This window comes from Scophthalmus maximus, chromosome 19 (genome assembly GCF_022379125.1).
Source record: "Scophthalmus maximus strain ysfricsl-2021 chromosome 19, ASM2237912v1, whole genome shotgun sequence".
In the NCBI taxonomy this organism is placed as follows: Eukaryota; Metazoa; Chordata; class Actinopteri; order Pleuronectiformes; family Scophthalmidae; genus Scophthalmus; species Scophthalmus maximus.
In genome coordinates, this window is record NC_061533.1 from 8525300 (window position 1) to 8546000 (window position 20701).

A 20701-nucleotide genomic window follows, 5' to 3' on the forward strand; every position below is an offset into this window, starting at 1 on the left:
CAACGCGCGCGCCCCTCCTCCCGGCCGGGTCACGTGACATGGAAAAGCGGAAGTGGGAAAAAAAAGAAAGAAGGAAGAAGAAGAAGGGGAAGGAGAAATACAGATAAAACAAATAGATGACGGGGACATGATCAGCCCGACGCACGGAGGCGCCTTCTGCTGAAGGTAAATAACAGTAACAACTGAGCTGGTTAGCACGATGTAGCATGATGTAGCATGATTTTGGCTCGGCGTCTGCACAGCGCTGGAATCGAGGGATGTGAAAACCGCTGACGCAGGACTCACATTTGTATTCAGCGAAGTGGACGAATGCGTTTGGCGTCCGGCTGCTTTGACCTGTAGCCAGACATACACTGTATATTCCCACACACACAAAAAAAAAGTGCTGATGTGTCAAAAGCTTGTGACCGAGCCCTGTGACACACTCGTCCGTACGGGACACGATTAGCACGCAGAGGTGGGGGAAAGGAAACAACAGAACTCTCATGACTCAAACTGAGCTGCGACTACATCCTGCTGGTGGAGTCAGGACGGTGGATGGAACTGGCAGTTTTGAGTTAACAAACAAACAAACATTTTGTTGTGTGAAACGTTCCCCCCAGCCTGCATGTGGACTGACAGAGAGGTGGTGGGACGAAGAAGAAGAAGACAAAAGAAGATGTTGACGGTTGAGCCACAGAAGTGATGGATGGAGGAGGACAGGGGTGGAGGGCACTAACATGACACTAACACGTAAGTGAAAAATAATCACGATGAGAGTATATCCACTGTTAATGCTTCATGTCAATTCTGTAAATTGTATTCTTTTCTTATTCTCTCTATTTTTTTGCAATTCGTATGTTTTAAACTTATTTGTGTAGATATTTGTATATATTTTTAATTTTTTAATGTGTGCTGTGTGAAACGTGCTGCTGCTACACCGGAATTTCCCAGCTTGGGATGAATAAAGTATCTATCTATCTATCTATCTATAAAGTATGTGAGTTGTATCAAAGGTGATGGATGAACTAAAACAGCTTTCCTTCTTAACAGATTACAATTGGATTAGTTGTTGTTTACACACACACAGAGAGAGAAGGTCGGAGCCCGAGTTTACAGTTGCACATGTGACTTGCAGAGCATACAACACAACAACAATCTCTTCCTGACATACTGGTCAGCCTTCTGAGGTTGGCCTGTAGTAGTCGTAGTGGGTCAGTCTATCCAGTATTACTTTCTACTATTGCCTACTGCTTTGCAGCATTGTCTTGGCGACACTTGTTTGTGGTTATTATGTCTGCACACTTGGTGTGTGTAATATGAAAGTAAGATCGGTGTGTACATGCCGTGGAGGACGGTACGTTTGCTCAGTAGGGAGGAGACCAGGATGCAAACTCAAGACTGGTTAGTTTCGTTTTTTTGTAGCTGACCCTCTACTTTCACCTCCTTTTAACAGGATTATCATATTTATTATTACTAATCTATTATTAGTACCATGTCTAAACTAAAAGTGTCTGCAGTCTGCAGTCTGTTTTTTCTTTCAGCGGACAGCAGCCATTGTTTAGTACAACTTAAAGCAGAGAGCACAACTAATAAGCAAAATCTGCTGGCGACTTGCTAGAGGGAAAAGCTGCAGAGTCGTGTTGCAGGATGGCCTAATCCATTTGACTGCAGGGATGACCTCTCTTCTTAACAATATTCTTCAGGTAAATAGAGAATCCTTTGAGGAGAAGATGAAGCTGAACGAACGCAGCGTGGCGCACTACGCCACCTGTGACTCGCCGCCAGACAAGACGGGCTTCCTGTTCAAAAAGGGCGAGCGCAACACCGCTTATCACCGGCGCTGGTTCGTCCTGAAGAGCAACATGCTCTTCTACTTCGAGGAGCGCGACGGCCGAGAGCCCATCGGCGTCATCGTTCTGGAGGGATGCACGGTGGAGCTCTGCGAGTCGGCCGAGGAGTTCGCCTTCGCCGTCAAGTTTGACTGCGCTAAAGCACGGGTGTACAAGATGGCGGCTGACAGTCAAGCGGCCATGGAGTCGTGGGTGAAGGCGTTGTCAAGAGCCAGCTTCGACTACATGAGGCTGGTGGTGAAGGAGCTGGAGAGGCAGCTGGAGGAGATCCAGGAGGCCGCGGGTGGCGGTTGTGCCGGGGCTGGAGTTGCAGGCTTGCAGGGCAGGCCAAAGCTGGCCAGACGGAACTACGTGTCACGGTCCAGGTCTGGAGCATCCTCGTCTTCATCGTCCTCCTCTTCTTTATCATCATCATGCGCCCTTCCCATGTCAATTCCCTCATCTGCTCAAAAGAGCATCCAGGATGAGGTGCATAGAGAGAATGGGGTTGGGTGGAGTAAACCACCAGTTGCCTTGGCTAATGGTTTTGTTGAGGGAGGGTCTTCCTGCGTGGCCTGGGATGGCTGTGCAGACTCTGGGAATAGCATTGGGATCTGTGATGGGGCAAGGGCCCCCCCAGTGCCACCGAGGAGAAGAGGAGCGTCTCTGGAAAGCCCCGTGTCCCCCGGCACTGTCTGTTTCTCCAAACTCCATGATTGGTATGGCAGAGAGGTGGAGGACCTGAGAACGCAGTGGCTGCAAAGCCAGTGATGATGATGGAAAACGTGTTGTTTCTTTTTTTCCACAGTTACGTCATTCCTTCCTTAACATCCTGAAATGTTACACCCTTCTGGGCCCAACAGAAAGGCAAGAAAACTTTGACCTAATTGCAGAATGCAGTCTTATCACCAATCAAATAAAACTTTGACATTGATTCCAGATCTTGTCTGGTACAGGGGGAATCAGTCTGTCTTAAAGAATAACACTATCCACGGTACAATCCAAGCAATTTTATAAAAGTTTAAAAGTTTTGCTCAGTGCAATTTTCCAAGGACAGTTATAAGTGTTAAGAAATTCAAAATGTTTTTGTGGCCTTGTTTTAAGGTCTGGTTGTAGGAACATGATCTAAATTAATGTTTTGCTCAAGTCAAACATTATGCTATTGTGCTAAGTGTCTGAACAAAACCAAACAACTACAAATAACCACTAAAATCACCACAGCTCCGTATTTTTCGGATGAAATGGGAAAGGCTTTCATGATTCAGTTATATGCAAATAAAAATAACAAAGGTCACTTAATTAGAGACTTTGCACCAAACAAATCGAAAATACAGTAGATCAGGTTAGTGTAGTGATTCCACGGTGCATGGAAAATTAGGTCGCTCATGCGGTGCTATCCAAACTTTTCACTGTTGGTGATGAAACGGTGCACAACTGCTCAGAACTAAGCGCATGAATCAGGAAATCTGTCTGATAAAATGAAAGAAAGAGCAGGGAAACATTTGAACATCTAGCTCTCGGCATCTAAATTCATGGCTTCACCTTTTGTTTTGGTAACTTTAAACTAACTTTACACTAAGATTTTCTCTAATATACGACCTCTTGCAGAGACACGAGGTTACTCTTGGGAATAGAAGTGTTGGGGGGAGGGGGTGACGACTACTCCCACCAGGGCATATTCTCTCCTTGGAGACCTTGTGGTTGCTATTGTCAGAGCATCCTCTCGACAGTCACTGGGGACCGTGGTGGGAGCTGGATGTCTCGCTCAGAGCAACACACCCTGGTATTTTTAGCCCTTGGTAGCCAGGGGCCAGATGATGTTGTGTCATAAGAGCGCTTGTCACTTAGTTCTCCTTTTGACTCTTGTATTTTCAGAAAAGCAGAATTGTTTTTTTTATCCTTGAACTTAATGCGACTTAGAACGTGTCCTCTGAATTCTCTCATCATTTCTTGTTATACAATCGAATCTTAATGTTATCCAACTCTTATGTTTTGTCTGTTACGACTAATTAATCTGAATGTTACCAGATGAGTGTACGTGTTCGAAGCCTATACTGTATGTGAATGTCTGACTATATTCCATGTTGGAAAATTAACACCAGCAGTCTGCGAAATGGGCCTTTTTTAAAAAAAAAATTGCTCATACTAGTGCGTTCTATATCCAATCACATAGCCATTTCCATTTTTGTTTTATACGTGCCTTATGTTCTCTTTATACCTCTGCTTTTTGCACTTTTAACCATTCTCACATAGAACTACGGTGACTGGAGGGTTTGTCTTTCCCTCTTTTTCGATTGTGTTTCATAAAAGATCGTTATAGTTTTCCTTTTCCTTTGCTGCCAATGGTTAATTTCTGGTGCGATCACTTTATTTGACAGTGGCTCAGTTCCTTCAGTCTGCATCAATGCACAGCACTGTTGTCACTGTTGCCCACTTTGCTTGTGGGAGGGAGTGGTACAGTGTTATTGTTTTTTAAACAGCAATATCAAAGAGGCTTCCTTTTTGTTTTTATGCATTATCTAAAAATGTGGTTGCATTACTGCCAATTTGATTAACTCCAGAATTCAGAATAGACTGTAATCACAAATAACAATATATCTGTTTTTACAATAATATTAAATGAAATTTGGGAAATGTGTCAAATTGAACATTAAAATGATAAAATGTGTCTCTATCTTTATCCCAGGAGTGCCAAATGAGGGGAGCAACCCTAAATGCACAATAATATATCTATTTTTTCCCAACTTTCATGATTCTTGTAACAATTCACAATATTATGGCACAAATTATGAGTATTATATTAAATAGCCAATCATATTTTACCCATTCTCCTGATGTGTCACTCTGAAAAGATGTTTGTCAACCAAGCATTTGCTGCAAACCAACTAAATAATAAACTGTTAATCCGCCATGTTGTGAAACAGTTAATTTGTTGACGTTTAGTTTTTTGATATTTATAATGTGATTTATAAGAGTTTCTAGTCATTGGCATTAGATGTTATCTTCTTTTTGTTCTGACTTCATGCAGAGCCCGAGCAAAGTGTCATGCAAAACTACACACATTCCTGTTGCTGTTCAGCCCGACTCTCACTAGGTGTCGCTGTGCAACAGTTTTAGACAGTAGTAATCTTAGACCTCAGGAATATCAATAACTGGTTTCCACCTGGAGGGGACAGGTTAATATAATTAACCGTCCGATGGCAGTTGATGACAGTTACAAGCTCTATTTTGTGTCTATAGAGAAGATTTTTTCTTAAATAAATACATTATCTAATGTGTGTCAACCTGAATACTTGTTTTTCTGTTATAGATTATCATACCATATTACTCGTACACGTAATACGCTTCACTTAAGACAGCACCGCACTTATTTAATAACATTTGTCATCGTAGTATAGCTGCTATAAATTCTTGTTCTTATTTTTCCGTTCTTTTGACCAACAGGTTTACAGCGACAGGTCTATTCTTCCCTGTTATATTCTACTGTATTTATGTCTACATATTTTATTTCATTTACTTTTCTATGTTATTTTAGGTCCTGCACTGAACATCTCATGAATGTGAAGATCACAAATATAGAATGTAAATGTCACACTTAAGTCCCCCTCTTGCTCTGTGGGTCACCTTGGTGTATTAAGTTACAGTGTTAAACCACATCAGTTTGAGTTTATGGAAATCCTCTTTTTCAAAAAATGTTGTAACAATATTTTAGGCTTTACGACTTCACGACTGATGCAGGATGTAAAAACCAGAGAAATAACTGATCAAACACTGACAGACTGACACAGATTAGTGGCCGGCCCAAATGCACAGTGTCTGTAAAAGAGTCTGGACAGTTTCTGCATCTTTCACATGCCATACTTGTCCACGGGGCAACGTGCTGCAGACGGCACGGAACGTCCTGTCTGGAAGTTTCAACATAAAGTTGCATATTTATATCCTGACCTATAAAATCAATGAGAGAACTGTCACACTGAGTGATGGTTTGGAAAAAAACTCTGTTTATTAGGTACACCTCTACAATACAATGTACAGCAATAGTTTAATATCTAATATCTATCTATTTTAAGTACATGATTAGGAAAGGTGGTGTTTTACATTATGTTGATAGATTTATTTTGTCATTGAAAGGCCTTTTAAATACTAGATGGGGCACAATATTTAATAAATCTGTGAATTTCATGCAGTCAATTTATGATGTTTGCAGTTAATGCTAAGACACCAATCATCATTTATACTTATATGACATTCTTAACAAAAACAAACAGCAAATACATCATAGACTTAGAATTCAGGTCAGTTGTATTGACTTTCACTAGACTGTCCATGTATGTGCATCTAATAAAGTCAGCACTGAGTGTGTGTGAGGTGGAGGACGTGTTACACAGCCAGTATATTGAGAGAATTAGGCTGAATATTTTTGCTGTAATTTATGAACTATTCACAATGAAATATCTCCCCAATAACTCATTGGATTAGACACGCATTAGGTTATCAGCACCAATCTGCGTCTGTGTATGAAATCAAACAAAAAAAAAGTGCAAAAAAAATTGTATTTCATTAGCAATCCAAACTGCCATCTTAGAACTGCTCAAGCCACAGGAATGTGTGTTTATAAATCATCTGTAAAAATCAGTTTTGAATTCTTGATGAATGGGATGAATGTTGACACATGTTGAAATTTTAGTGCATTCAATTAGTCACAGTGGTACAATTGAAATAAAATAATACATTCCTGTTCACAGCCTATCGAACAGTCCGGGGGAGAAAACGTCTCCAGCCCAAGTTACTTGACACGCGCCTCTTATTTTGAAAAGACGCGCCAGGAAGTGATATTTTTGAATTCCCTCTAACTTGACGCAGCGGGACCGCGGCGCTGGTTTTTTTTTTTTTTTTTTTTTTGTTTTCTTTGACAGCGGAAATGAGGAGTCGCCACTTTTTTTTCCGCGTCAAGTTCGTGGCTGAAACTTTTTCTTTCCCCCTTTTTCTTCTCTCTCTCTCTCTCCTTTCTCTCTGCGTGCGGACGGGCCGCGCCACGATGAGGGGGAAAGCGACGGGCTTCCTCTTTCTAACTTTGCCTCTTCTCGTGGACATGCAGCTCTTCCTTTGATGCACACACTCCGTTGCTCGGCGCCGACGTCGTGTGCTTTTGTTTTGTTTTTTTGTCGTTTTGTTTTTTTTCCCCCTCCGCGTTCCTTTTTAGATGCTTCTCGACACATTTCCGTTATGCGAAGTCCGACTTGTTGGTTAGCTGTCGTGCTGCGGTGGATGCCCGTCCGAGATAACGGAGAACGTGAGTACAACTGCGAGGACCGAGCTCCTGTCCGCCTCTATCACCTCCCCTGTGTCTGTCACTCAACTCCTCAAACTCTTCGGGAGTAATCCCGTGAGGATCCGCAGCAGTCATGTGGAACGAGCCTCCTTTCTGCACCGACGATGCTTTTATATCAATGTGCTCGTGTGGAATTTAAAGGGCTTCTTCTTCTTCTTCTTCTTCTTCTTCTTCTTCTCCTTCTTCTCCTTCTTCTCCTCCTCCTCCCTCTCTCCGGCTCGGGGCTGGTCTTTGTTGCATGCTTAGACTAAGAGTCCTGTCAAAACCACTGAAGAGGATTGATTAGCAACAGGGACAAGTGGACCACTGCCCCAGGGGCCCCCAGACCCTCAGGGGCCCCTGAGGATATAGACTGTAAAATTGAATGAACCCCAAATTGGTTAGCAAAGTTTTTTTTTGCTCAATTGAAGCAGAAATCTAATTATGAGACCTTTTGTTATTTTAAGTCAAGTCGCAATCATTTGTTGTAGAGTCATATTGTATCGCCTTGTTTATTACCTGGGAATGGTTTCTGCCTTTACAAATCCACTGGTTGCCCAGTGCATTAAATGTCAGTAAATAGTGATAATATGCTCATCACTCCCTCGAGCCAGAGCTGACATATTCGAATTTTGACCCCATCCTTTTTTTGTTGTTGTCTCACCCGCAGTCAAGCACCCAAAGATGTTGAGTTTACCATCATAACACAAACAAAAAGCAAAACACAACATGAAATGAGCGAATGTTCACATTTGAGAAGCAAGTAGCAGTGAGGACCTGGTATTTATTTTTAAAAAAGTGATAAATAATACTTAATCAACTATCAGAATTGAATTGATGTCAATCAACTAATAGATTTTGCCACTGGTTGATTTTGTGGGTGCCAGAGAAAATAATAGTGGGGGTCCCATCAACAATTTTTTGGCCCCCCGGGGCCCCTCAGGAGGTTAATTCAGCCCTTGACGACCAAGATAAATTTTTCTTTTTCTGCATTTGAGCTGCTTGGCATCACATCAGTGTGGATATTTGGCACGAGAGATGTAATTAACGCACATGTTTTGTAATTGAGCTTTTACGTGACAGTTCCAACATTATTTGGCAGAAGTCTATCGGTGGTGGGATCTTCATGGTGATGGTTGTGTGAATAGGCTAATCGTGGAGCCAGGCGTTAATTACCTTACATTACATTAATTTTGCTGATGCTTTTGTCCAAAGCGACTTACAATCATTGAGGCAAGTATAGCACTAAGGGCCTTGTGTTAAGGGCCCAGGACCCCGACCTTCTGTACCAAAGTCAGCAGTGTAACCCACTAAGCTATACCAGCTGCATATGTGTGTATATATAAATATATCTATCTATCTATATATATATATAGATAGATAAATATATATATATATGCTGGAGCGAGTGTGTGTGTGTGTGTGTGTGTGTGTGTGTGTGTGTGTGTGTGTGTGTGTGTGTGTGTGTGTGTGTGTGTGTGTGTGCGTGTGCTGGAACCAGTGGGGAGCAGCCTCTTGGTTTCACAATCCAGTGTTGTGTGGCAGAAAATCAAAACAGTAATTTTGTGTGTGTGTGTGTGCGTGTTTTGGAGGGAATGCACCACTGTTCTTATCTCCTGTGTGTGTGTGTGTGTGTGTGTGTGTGTGTGTGTTTGGTTGACAGATTGTCTAAGCATTATATTGTATGTATGTCATCATATTACCGAGAATTACGAATGAATATCGGTGTCCATCTTCTTAAAAAAAAAATATCATCGTAGACACACTTGCCTCCTGCAGTAATCTCAGGCTACATCCGCATTATTACGTTTAAGATTTAAAGTACTTCAGTGCTACTACGTCTTGTTTCAGAGCACTTCAATCGGAAATGTTTGGAAATGCAATGTAACCGACTGCAGGGTAAACGATCTGCTTCCTGTTTATTCTGTTTGCACATGCTCAGTGTACGCAAATGGTCATGTGACTTGCATTATCAGGCGTGTCAATATCATAGACTGTATATAAAAATGGACGTAGTCACCTGGTCCGGAAAGTGAAGCCAATGACTGCCTCAAACCTGTTATTCCCTGGAATGACCAGTGGAGGGCGACTACACTGGTTGCCAAAAGAAGTCAGTTTCTATAGAACTCTATGAGATAAATGACTCCTCACTTTATCTATAACATCAGTAAATAATTTTCCTGAGGAGTTTATGGTCTTAAGTCTTTTCCAATACAACATGATGTGCATTTTGTCAACTATGCTGCAATTCAGGATAAAATAGTCGATAAAGCACCGCATGCCTTGGAGCGGGGGATACAAGCGTGATTGACAGCTTGTACCGTCCAATGCAGTAATGGCATGGTTGCAGTTGTAGGTGTCGGTCCAGTGGATGATGAGACCTCAGTCACGACCAGCCCCCGCTCCTCCAAATATGTTCACTTGTGGTTTTAAAAAACCAAGATGGCGCTGGCCAAAATGCTAAACTCGAAGCTTCAAAAGCAGCAGTTCACAAACCAAAGGTGACACAGTGTCACAGTGGGTTGCCACTCGGTCTGGACGGGGGCTATTTGTGATACGGAGCTAAAACACTTGTGTGGACGGAGGTCAAATGTATTAGTATGGATTCAGCCCCAGCAACGTGTTGGCTATCTTTGTTGGTTCTGTCAATTACTCACAAGTGTTTCTAGTGAATTTCAGAAATGTTTTTTTACTTCCCCACAGACTTCCTTGGTTTCTGACGGTTGGATATTTTTGACTGCCGTCTTCACTTCTCTTTTGCTCAGTGCGGTGTGGACAAGAGAAGCTCTGTTCTTCTCACATAAATGTGCTCTCGGTCACATATGCAGACTTACATAAATGCAGTAAAACCCTTAAAAATTAGAATGACCCCTATTCACAGAATAACAATTTATTTGTCGTCTGAATACCACGGCTTCTAACAGTAATGCTGCTTCACATTTATTATTTAAGAACTAAAAACTCTTGGACTCTCCCTAGAGAAGGGGGGGGGGGGGTTGATACTTGTTCAGTATAATTGTAATGCAATTTTTCTTTTCCGAACATAACAAGATTACTTTGTTGGGGATTTCATCCCCCACAACACTCTATTGTCTAAGAAGCCGTGAGACTTCTTTCCTTGACACAAAAGTCCACAGCTTCTTGGAATTTGGACTGCACAGTTCTAATCTTTTCTAAATTTACATAGATGTACACATATGTGTTGCTTTAGACATGGGAGACCAGAAAAAAAAAAAAAGTGTAGCTCTCTCTGCAGCCTCAGCTATCGGCAATGGATCAGACAATGTCATGGTTCCATGTCTTTTTAACTGAGATGTTATCGGACGCCAGCTCTTCCGCTTCCCTCGGGGGATCTAAGAAATCAACTGAAGAGACCACGAGAGAGGTCTGACCCACAACGGCCCTCTGGGGGAAAAGGGAGGAAGAGAGGAGCCATGGGAGATAACTTGGCAGGCAGACAGGAGCAGGAATCTGCAAAAAAAAAAGAAGAAGAATGACAGAGAGAGACGGAAGAGACAAATTAGGGCAGAAAATGGAAGAAAAAGAAAAGCTTGTTCCTGGTGACAATGGTGACCTTCTACAATGTTACCGAGCCGTGTGTGCGTGCGTGTGTGTAATTTGACATGCACGGCACTTGGGCCCCCAAACAGCGAGGCCCCAAATCTCAGACTATGGATTTTCACCACAAACACAGTGAAATGACTATTATATGTCTTGTGTGCACACGCGTTTTGTGCAACTGTTTTTTGGGGGGGGGGGGGGGGGGGGGGGGCACACATGCGCACATGCGTGCCCGTGTGTTATTTTCCAAAGCAGCAGTAATTAGAGGCCGTGTGCGCTTTTTGCATGTGTTTACCCCAATTCGCCCCCGTTGTTGTTGTTGGAAGAATGTTGATTATAGTTGGCTGCAGCAGCATGAGGATGTCGCTTAAAACATGTGTGTGCTTGTAGGTTCTGTAGTTGCAATACTCTAATCTGATTCTGTGTGTGTGTGTGTGTGTGTGTGTGTCTGTTATCTGTGTGTTTATGTGCACAATGAAGGTGTAGGATGGGGTCAAGTAGTGTCAAAAGAAACACACCCTGACTGTTTGCTTGGTAGTCATTGAAGTGTCTCCAGGTTTCATGAGTACACACAGAGTGAGCGGCAACACTTAGTCATACAATGGATTATTAAATCAAATAATCTATTATGACAAAAGATCCGTTGTCTCAGTAATTTTTCAAGCAAAAATGCCAAATGTTCTCTGGTCTCAGTTTCTCTAAAATGTTAGGATGAGTCACATTTCTTTCTCAAACGTGACATTATATCAAAAAATCGCAGTTCTCGGTCTGTTGGTCGGATCAAACAAGCAACCTGGAGACAGAGAAATTGAATTTCAAAACAGTTAACCAAGAAAATAATAAGCAGATGAATCGATATGGAAAATTATTGTTTATTGTGGCCATACACACGCACACACACACACACACACACGAAAATCGATTTTTGTTTGTTCCTCTGTGTGTGTTTAGCCGAAACACGAGTCACGCCTAAGTTGAAGTGAAAGCAGGAACACATTCTCACGCAAAATACAAAAATTTGCATCGTGTCACAAGTTCCCAGCATAAGCCCAGAGTTCGCTATCGCCACACAACAAAAAGCCCCTAACGGAGGAGTAAGTAAGCGCTAACACTCATGAGTCCCAATGTGGAAAAATTTATAACTCCTGAATTAGCCTTCCAGGAAGTCAGATGCCTGCAGATGATTCACAGCCGATCAGAGTTACTGAAGAATCCAATTATCTCCCGCCACTCCCAACCCGGACGACCTCACGCACACACACACACACACGCACGTAATATACAATATCACACATCTTGAATACTATCATGAGTTATAATTCACAATGAATCAGAAACGCATCACGAGTATGCATGACTCATTCATGAAGTGCTCGCAGAGTTCAGACTGAGGCGTCTGTCGTACTCTACCCGGGCTGTAACATTTTCGATCTCTCTCTCAAAAAAATGCTTGAATTGGCTGAATCGTGACTGATGGATTGTTGTTTTCCAGCTTTGGAGAAACTTAGCCTGTGATTAAAGGTTCCGAGAGTAAGTTGAGTTCAGCGGTTTTTGGCAGCTAAGCAGCTGAGAAACCTACTTAAACTGTTTAGTTATTCAGGGTATGCATATTTAATGTTGTGTAGCATGCGCTGCCGGCTAGTGTTTATTTTGTCGGAACTCTAAAAGTGTGTGTGTGTGTGCAGGAGTGCAGAAGTTTCTGTGCATGTATTCAGGTTTTCTCTTTTCTTTTTAATTGTGTGCACAACAATGAACTTTGTCCTTTCAGTCCATTGCATGATATATAGAAAATATTCCGATTCAGCATCATAATACTAATAGATTCACTGTTATTTGTTTTAGTAATCAGAATTAAAAATCAGCATGTGTGTGTTTTCATTTGAGCAGAAACACTCTGCTGTCAACTTCCTGCAACGTGAGGATTTGCTGCTTTTCTCTTTTTATATCATCCCCGGGGTACAAAAGTTGTCATCTTAATGATAATAGTTGCGGCGGGGTTGAACTTGACTGTATATCCACTAGGGTTGGGCAATAATTCAGTATTATCATTTGTTCATATTTTGTTATACTCATGTTGTGATTATGGTTCACATGCTCACAGCTAAATGGATGATTAATTCAATTTTAGATCCTGACAAACTTCTTAATTTGAAATTCACATGAAATTCTACTATTCACTTTCTGACCTAATCTCTACTCCTCACAAATCACGTCCATGCAGCCAAAGACTAAACTACACTCTTTTTTTGCCTGTCATTATGTCTCTCGCAGACCTTTTATTTCAGTTTTTCATGACATGCCGGGGTCTGTCTTCCCAGGATAATGATAGACTGCAGACTGTGCAGAAGATGTTTTGTATTAGTTGTTGGCAGGATGCCGGACTGCTGGAAGGAAACTTGTTAGTGAGCATTTTGCTAAGTTATTGGGACTTACTAGATACATAGGATTTGATTTCCACAGGACTTTGCTCTTTACTTTTGATACTTATAATCCTTTATATGTATCACCATAGATCCAGCCTTTAAGTTCCCAACCTGCCCGTCTCTCCCTCTCTCCTTCCCAGACGACAGGAAATGGCCAGTAAGCGGCAGGGCTTTACTTCTGTCTTAATAATAGCAGCATTGTGTTGTGCTGGAGCCTGCATTGTTGTGGGAACTAGAGATTACTCCGACCGAAACACAAACCCCCTACAGTATGCACCCAGTAGTATTTTGCCTACACATTTATTAAGAAAATGTCACATGCGAGACAAAAGATAAGTCTTCTCGAGTTCACAGCTGTTGCTACCTTCTGTTTGCCTTCCTTTTTTTTTCTTTCTTCTAAGATCGTTGCCATTTTAAGATGCCGACCGTGGAAAACCAAAATGTTGATGTAGTGCACATGTTTCCTAAGGCCACTCAGGATAAGAGCGTAAGCTACATTAAATACCAAACATGGAGGATTAAAGGTTGCTCTTGCCCCATAGCTTTCCTTGTGTGTTGTGTTGAAATATTTCTTTTCTTTTTTGATAATGTCTTAGTCAAAATATTTTCTTGCCGTTTCTTCCCTTAAACCAGCAAATGCTGCGGATGTGAGTTTATACACAAATAAACATTTTTCATGTCTTTTGTGATATCCTACCGTACGCATCCAGGACAAACATTTTATCTTTCACTGTTGGTTGATATTTGAAATGAAGTGTAGTTGTTGAAACGGAGCTGCGGGCTCCCCCTCTCATCTTTTCCCCCTGCATCAGCTGATGCTTTCCTCCGTCTATGGGAAGCTGAGGCCGAGGTTATCTCATGTTTCAGCCCCGCTTCCTCCTTTACAATATGTTCTTGAATTATGTAAACTGTGTGCGTCTCGCTTTCTGCTCTGTTTATTATCAAAGCTCTTTCATATGCCACTTCACACAAACATGAACAGTGAGACTCGAGTCGATCCCGTCCCTGCAACTGCAGATGTTCTTTTTCTTCTTTTTCTTTGCACTTCTTTCATGCAGCTCATCAATCAGGAAATAAAAAAACCAAACGCTTTTAGCGTCATTCAGCTGTTGTCAAGCGATGCCAGTTTTTCTGTGACACTTGGCAAATTGTTCGATTAGATATATCGTGAAAGTGAAAGGGATGGAAAAAGGTGACACGGTGTCACTTCATGTTAACTGGTGTGTGGGCTAACAGTGAGGTCATATTGAATGGTGAGTGTGTTGGTGGCAATTCCTGACCTTTTTGTGGGGTTTTTGTCATAATACTGCATGTCCCTTTTCCTCAAATTTAGTTTGTGTAAGGCAAATGTCGGCATTGAGCTGCACACATTTCATAATGGTCACCACAGTCAGTGACGCTGACCTCCAGTGTCAATCAAAAGTGTGTGTAACATTTACCAGTTATCAGAATTATCTACATTTGAGGCCCTCTTTTTCCATGTCCCAACACCAGAGGTGTAATGAGTCAATCAACAGGAAATGAATCGGCACATTTGATGTCATTTTTTTGAAAATAAAACGTAAACATAAACGCACATCATTTCTGCCTTGTGTATATTCTGTAAAACAAAGGTTTCCATACCGGCAAACATTGATTCCGATATTTCTGTGAAAGTCTCACACCGGCTGATATTATCGGCCCAACTCTAGTATTTAATAATGTTGTTATTAAATTGCAACATCAATTTTTTTTAATTTTAAGTAACAGGACTTGGACTTGAGTTAAATATTCTCTTTCCACCCTTGATGTTAGGGTACAATTTGTGTGTGTTCTTGTGTGTGTGTGTGTGTGTGTGTGTGTGTGTGTGTGTGTGTGTGTGTGTGTGTGTGTGTGTGTGTGTGTGTGTGTGTGTGTGTGTGTGTGTGTGTGTGTGTGTGTGTGTGTGTGTGTGTGTGTGTGTGTGTGTGTGTGTGTGTGTGTGTGTGTTCTCTATCTTTGCATGTGTGCGCTGCGCACTGCTTTCCAGCGCAGGGCAGGGCTTCCTGTTGCTGTGATCGCTGCCCAGGCAGAGTAGAGATCCTTTGGTCTCTGTTCCTCTGCCACCTGGACCTTCACCCGCAGACCTGGCGCCTTCTCCTCTCCTCTCGCCTTTCTCCCGCTCTTTTTTCCCCTTTGCTTCCTGCCGGCCCTCTCATTATCCCCCCTCATGTGTCTTATTCTCTCTCACTCCTTGTGACTCTTGTCTCCTTCTCTTCCTTTTCTTGTTTGATTCCCTCACTCCTTTGCTGCCTCCTCCTTCCTGTCTCTCTTTTTAATAACCCCCCCCCCCGCTCACACAATCACTTGCTCTCTCCCAGCTCTGTAAATTTATCCCCAGTGTGATTCATCCTGATTCAGAGAATTAAAATTCAAAGGTGGTAACACAATCTGTTTTTCATCCCAGACCTTGTGATGCACAAATTCCCAGATTATTTTTTTTTCTTCAATTTATTCACTTTTTCCACTTCCAGTTTTTATGGGAATAAAGAGGAATGTTTGATGTTTGATGAGAGCCTTGATGCCATGCAGACTAATTGAGTCGTAAGCAGTAGATTGGATCCGGCTGATCTCAGTAATAAGGCCTGGGCTATATAAAGGTCAGAAGGATGTGGCTTGCTCTAAATTGCATTTTATACTGTATTATGAGTATGATGATTAGGAGAACATCCTGTTTCTAAAGTAATGACCAATCAAATGGCACATGGAGGTGCACATGTGCAAACATTTTCTGACGAGCTGCTCACACGCATCTGACACTGTGTTTAGGACAAGAAGTTGTCACCTACCGGTGAGACGTGCACGTAGTGTGACTATAAAAAAACATGGCGGTAATGTCTGAGACGTCGTGCATGCTTCTCACCCACGGACACCTTTTGGTCTCGAGGTCGGGTCTGCTGCTCTCTGGCGTCACACTAGTTGTTGTGGTCGGAAAATCCAAATTCGAGGTGGAAGTGGAGCTGGAGGATAGAAGTGTGATTATTTCCAATGTTGATTAATCTTTTCTTGCTTGATCAATTCGACATGTGCTTTACAAAACATCAGATACCGAGGACAAAATCCACCGCAATTTCCTGGAGCACATGTGCTGACATGTTCATATTGCTTTTATTGGTCTGACTATTAGTAAAGAGGGTTACTTCCACTTCTTATGTCGAGAGCAACAAAGTTATGAGGGAAGGTAGGAACTGTGTTGATAGTCACTTTTTCAACATTTATTTCAAAACATTGATTCTTACGTACATTTTGAAGTGATTGAGTTGCAGGGGACGCAACCTCCCTACCATCCAGTGGGAGTGGATCAGAGCTGTAACTAATATGTTTTTGAATCGTTGAACATTCTGCCAGTCATCACAGATTCAAGAGGCCGAATGTGTCATTTTTCCAAATAGGGGGGGTTATTGCTTTTTTCCCGACTGACAGCGTGAGATCCAAAGAGATTGAGTTGACTTTGATGTAAGACAAGGAAAAAGGCGTAAAATCTCATATTTGCAAAAGTACCAACATTTAATGTTTGGCATTGTGGCTCCTCCCAGTCCCGTTTCCAACCAGCCACCTAGTGGCCATTAGAAATACTGCAGCTTTAGCCACTTGGAGCAGTGTATTCATAGCAGTGTTTGCCACCTGCTATGAATACATGACCTGAAAAACTCGGGGATCTCTTTTGTGACTGTGTGTGTGTGTGTGTGTATTTCACCAGACAAGAGCTTTTCTCATTTGGGGACAACAGGGAGCATGTCGTGGTGTGTGAGAGCTGATACCAAGCTGTTCAGATATAAATAGGACCTCCCTGCAACAAGCCTTCCACCAGCAGCACTGATAATCCTCTGTGTTTGTAAAAGCCTCAAACTTTGTGTGTCCTTATCTGTCTGTGTTGTGCCTGAAAGTGAACATATATATATATATTTTTATCTTTAAAGGCCCAGTGAAAAGAAATAAATGTTTTACAGTTTTATTCCCGTGTCCCTGTGTTAATTATTTGCCAAATATGTACAAAAGAAACAATATCACAGAAATGTTTACATCTCTATCTTTTCTCTTCCTGCAAAATGCTTTCAGGCATTTATGAGGGGGGGGGGGCATATTCAGCCCTGTTGCTTCTGTAAACGTCAATCGATATCCGTGACAATTCCCTCCACAGCTTCACCAGAACTTTTGTGATAGCATTATGGTCTTGAGGCTTAAGCTTGTTAGTATGTGGACTGAAGGCGATTGCTGGTGTCAACACTTTGTGTCGGGTTAGGGTTAGTTTCTTGACTAATCATTGGAAAATTGTTTAAAATTACTGTGGCAATTTATTGACTATCAAAGTAGATTGACTAAATGCTGCATGTTGCCATTCTTGGACCTCACAATACATGGCAGGGGTCCAGGTGGAGTGACTGTGCTTTATTTCCATCAATGTCAGTCAGTGACGAGCTGCTTTTCCTGGCAGACTTTTTTAGAATTTTTATATATATATATATATATATATATATAATATTTTTGCACCTGCCTGACATGCATCTGCTCAATAAAGGCAAATGACTTCAAGTGGTGTGGATGTCGCTGTCTGTTACTGAATGCTATTTTGATCAGCCACGGTTGAGCTGCAGCATTAGTAGCTTTACAGTCATAGGTGAGACATACTGATGGCAGCATTTTGTTCGGTGTGTGTGTGTGTGTGCGTGCATGCGCGCGTGTCACAGTGAAGAATACAGTCTTTGTAGAGGAATGACGAGGTGGAGGGAGTGATGACTAAGCGAAGAAGAAAGGAAATAGGAGGGAATGCGGGAACTCTGACTCTATTGTACAGGACCGTTTTTCATTTGCATTATATTTTTTTCCGTCATCCCCTGCTGAACGATGTCTCACAAAAACATAATACAATAACAAAGCAACCAGTTGAAGTTAGAGATTGTGGATAAGAAGAGAGAGGTGAGACACCAAACTGTACGAGACTTTTTGTTTCCCCCTAACGACTTGAATGTGGCTCTGTCAGTCCCTTGGTCGAGGTAAAACGAAAGTGTGTATCCAAACACATCTGGAGATCCACATACCAGGACAGAGAGGATGAAAAGAGAAAGAGGCAAAGCCATGGGAACAAAGACAGCCAAGCCCCCAGAGGAATACATCAAGAGGAAGTGTGCGTGTGTGTGTGTGTGTGTGTGTGTGTGTGTGTGTGTGTGTGTGTGTGTGTGTGTGTGTGTGTGTGTGTGTGTGTGTGTGTGTGTGTGTGTGTGTGTGTGTGTGTGTGTGTGTGTGTGTGTGTGTGTGTGTGTGTGTGTGTGTGTGTGTGTGTGTGTGTTTGCGTGTGTGTGTGTGTTTGCGCGCGTGTGTGTGTGTGTGTGTGGTGTGTGTGTGTGTGTGTGTGTGTGTGCATGTTACATAGTCAGTCAGTGCTGAGTCATCGCTGGGCTGGCCAGGCAGATAGAAACCGGGGGGGGGGGGCCAGCTGCAGGGGCACAGGGGGGCATGCACCGAGCATGCTCCGCACAGTACAGGAAGGGAATTGGTTGTTGTGACAGGACATATCCAGAAACTTTGGTGACGCAATATTTCATGAAGCCAAGTTTTTTTTTTCTTCCTCATTGACGTACACGTCCCCCGTTATGTTTGATGATACTAATGAAACAAAAAATGAAAAAAGTGATGGCCTGTTGCGTGACACAATCTCAAGAATTCACATCTTTTCTTCTCCGAACGTGGTCGTGTTGGACACGGAGAGCGAGGGAGATGTTAGCCGAGCGATAACGAGACATGTTGCTCCACGTTTGGCCCGATCACAGCGAAACATCCCCCCACCCCCCCTCTATTTCTTGTGGTTTTCTTGTGACCTGTTGGACCACAGTCTGTGACTCCCCCCCATACCCAACCCACACACTCCTGTATGCACGCACGCACACACGGACACACACACTCTTTACACTTCCTGTATTTAGAATAGACCCCTCTCTGCAGCACTGGAGGAAGATGGTATGTACTGCAGGCACACGTTGTAGTTGGAGAATGATAAACTGTCGGTAATTACGACTGCAGCTAAAGTCTTTCTGTGGGTGTTTTTTTTAACTGTCGTTCAGCTGCTCATTTATGGAAGGCATGTGTTCAGCGGTGTATTCAAATGAACTGTAGTTGCTATATAATCCATGCTGCTTTCTTTTGAAATCATCTCCGGGCTCTTTAGATACCAACGTTCTCCGGGTTCTTTAGATACCAACATTTCATGGTGAGCTTCTACCTGTGTTCACTCGTTTTCTTGAAATAGTTAGGGTTGCATAGGACAACATTACCGTCCTATGCAACAAAATATAACTGCAAAATTGTGTCATGCCACGGTTTAAAATGAGGCAAAGTTCCCCGTATGTACACAAACCTCTGGAGAGGCTCATTTATAAGTCGGTGAATGAATTTTGCTTCTTATGAAACAAGCAACTCTGCGGCTAATGGTACACCATTGTATCATCCATGGTCTCTCTGCATAACCCCAGAAGCTCCGTTCTTGCATCAGCACAGGACTGTTGTGGTTCTTTGAATGTGTGTCCTTCCTCCTACTCTTCTTCTGTAACTATGGGTTGACTCTACTCGTGGGTCAGCAGTGTACACAACAGGGAAGGGCTTCTTGAAACAATGAAGCACAGGGCTAGGCTCTAGTTGAATACCTAGGCTTTTTTTTTTGTTGCCTCTTTTATGTCGAACCATGCAGTAAACTCCTACATCGCCCACGTTCTGTGTTACTGCAGAAGCAGGTAGCTAACCAAGGTGTAAGAGGATGACGGCAAAGCGGCGATTCGACCCTACTGATGAAAATGCATTTAGTGAGTGAGGCCAGTGAGAATTGGGTTTTTTTACAAAGAAAGAAAAGGCCTACAGAGATGAAGCGAACCAGAATACAGTGCCTCGGTGTGAAGCAACAGATATCCAAGCTTACTCAAGAACCACCAAGCTCGATTTATCCAAGGAAAATCTCCAATTAATGCGTGCAATAAGACCAAACTCCAAATTGGAGAGTGACAAATTGAAAATGAGCATTAAAAAACTATTGATTAAGCCATTGTTTCCCTTCAGAGGCCATGAATTTAGAGGAGCAGTAGATTTTTTAGGGTTCTACTGAAATTGATTGACTGAACACTGACACAACGAAGGCTTGAACTTAAGCTGAATTATATTTTTTTAAAAAGCAGAAGCAATATCGAAACAGGTCACATGTAAACACAGATGGCTGAGCAGGCTGTGCGCTTGACTGAGAAGTTTTCCAAACGTACTTCCTCAGTCAGGTTCTCATTCACCGTCTGAATGACTGTTTTCATTCATTTCAATGAGTTCAGTCCGTATCAACGCAATTTAGAAGTGATTCAGTCATCTTTCTTGACTCCACTCCACCTCAATCACCTTATTTTATCCCCACAAATTAATCATATCTCATCGGATTTCCTTGCTATTGACTTATTTCCCTCCTAAATTGAATGGCTTCCCATTGTCCTTTGAGTGAACTGTGGCCGTCCTTATCTATTAAGATATTCTCTGACTGGTTGATTGCCAGAGATTCTTTGCAGGCCCATGTAATCCAATTTTAGCTGTTTAAGATTGATTGCAGATAA

At 42.3% G+C, this 20701-nt stretch overlaps 2 protein-coding genes and 1 long non-coding RNA gene across 5 annotated transcripts in view; 2 read left to right on the forward strand and 1 right to left on the reverse strand.

Annotated features, from left to right (window-relative positions):
- The first annotated feature begins 28 nt into the window (after positions 1–28).
- Positions 29–4720, forward strand: pheta1 (PH domain containing endocytic trafficking adaptor 1). 2 transcript variants are annotated; one of them, XM_035640520.2, is made up of 3 exons: positions 29–165; positions 603–732; positions 1686–4720. In XM_035640520.2, the coding sequence occupies exon 3, from the start codon at positions 1713–1715 to the stop codon at positions 2580–2582; it is 870 nt and encodes a 289-aa protein (XP_035496413.1). In that variant the 5' UTR covers positions 29–165; positions 603–732; positions 1686–1712; the 3' UTR covers positions 2583–4720. The 2 variants fall into 2 exon arrangements, with proteins under 2 accessions (XP_035496413.1, XP_035496414.1); XM_035640521.2 differs by having other exon boundaries at positions 40–732.
- Positions 4721–6730: 2010 nt separating this feature from the next.
- sh2b3 (SH2B adaptor protein 3) overlaps positions 6731–20701 on the forward strand; it is a 52136-nt gene continuing 38165 nt past the window's right edge. The window contains exon 1 of one of the 2 annotated variants that reach the window (XM_035639652.2): positions 6731–7104. The gene's annotated coding sequence lies outside the window, so the exon portion shown is untranslated. Of the gene's footprint in view, positions 7105–18958; positions 19080–20701 lie in introns of those variants that run through there. The other variant, XM_035639653.2, reaches the window with a different exon arrangement.
- LOC118313798 lies at positions 10043–16487 on the reverse strand. Its single transcript, XR_004794513.2, has 3 exons — positions 16368–16487; positions 15988–16084; positions 10043–10593 (listed from the first exon to the last, which is right to left on the reverse strand). It is a non-coding gene; the product is annotated as an uncharacterized LOC118313798 (long non-coding RNA).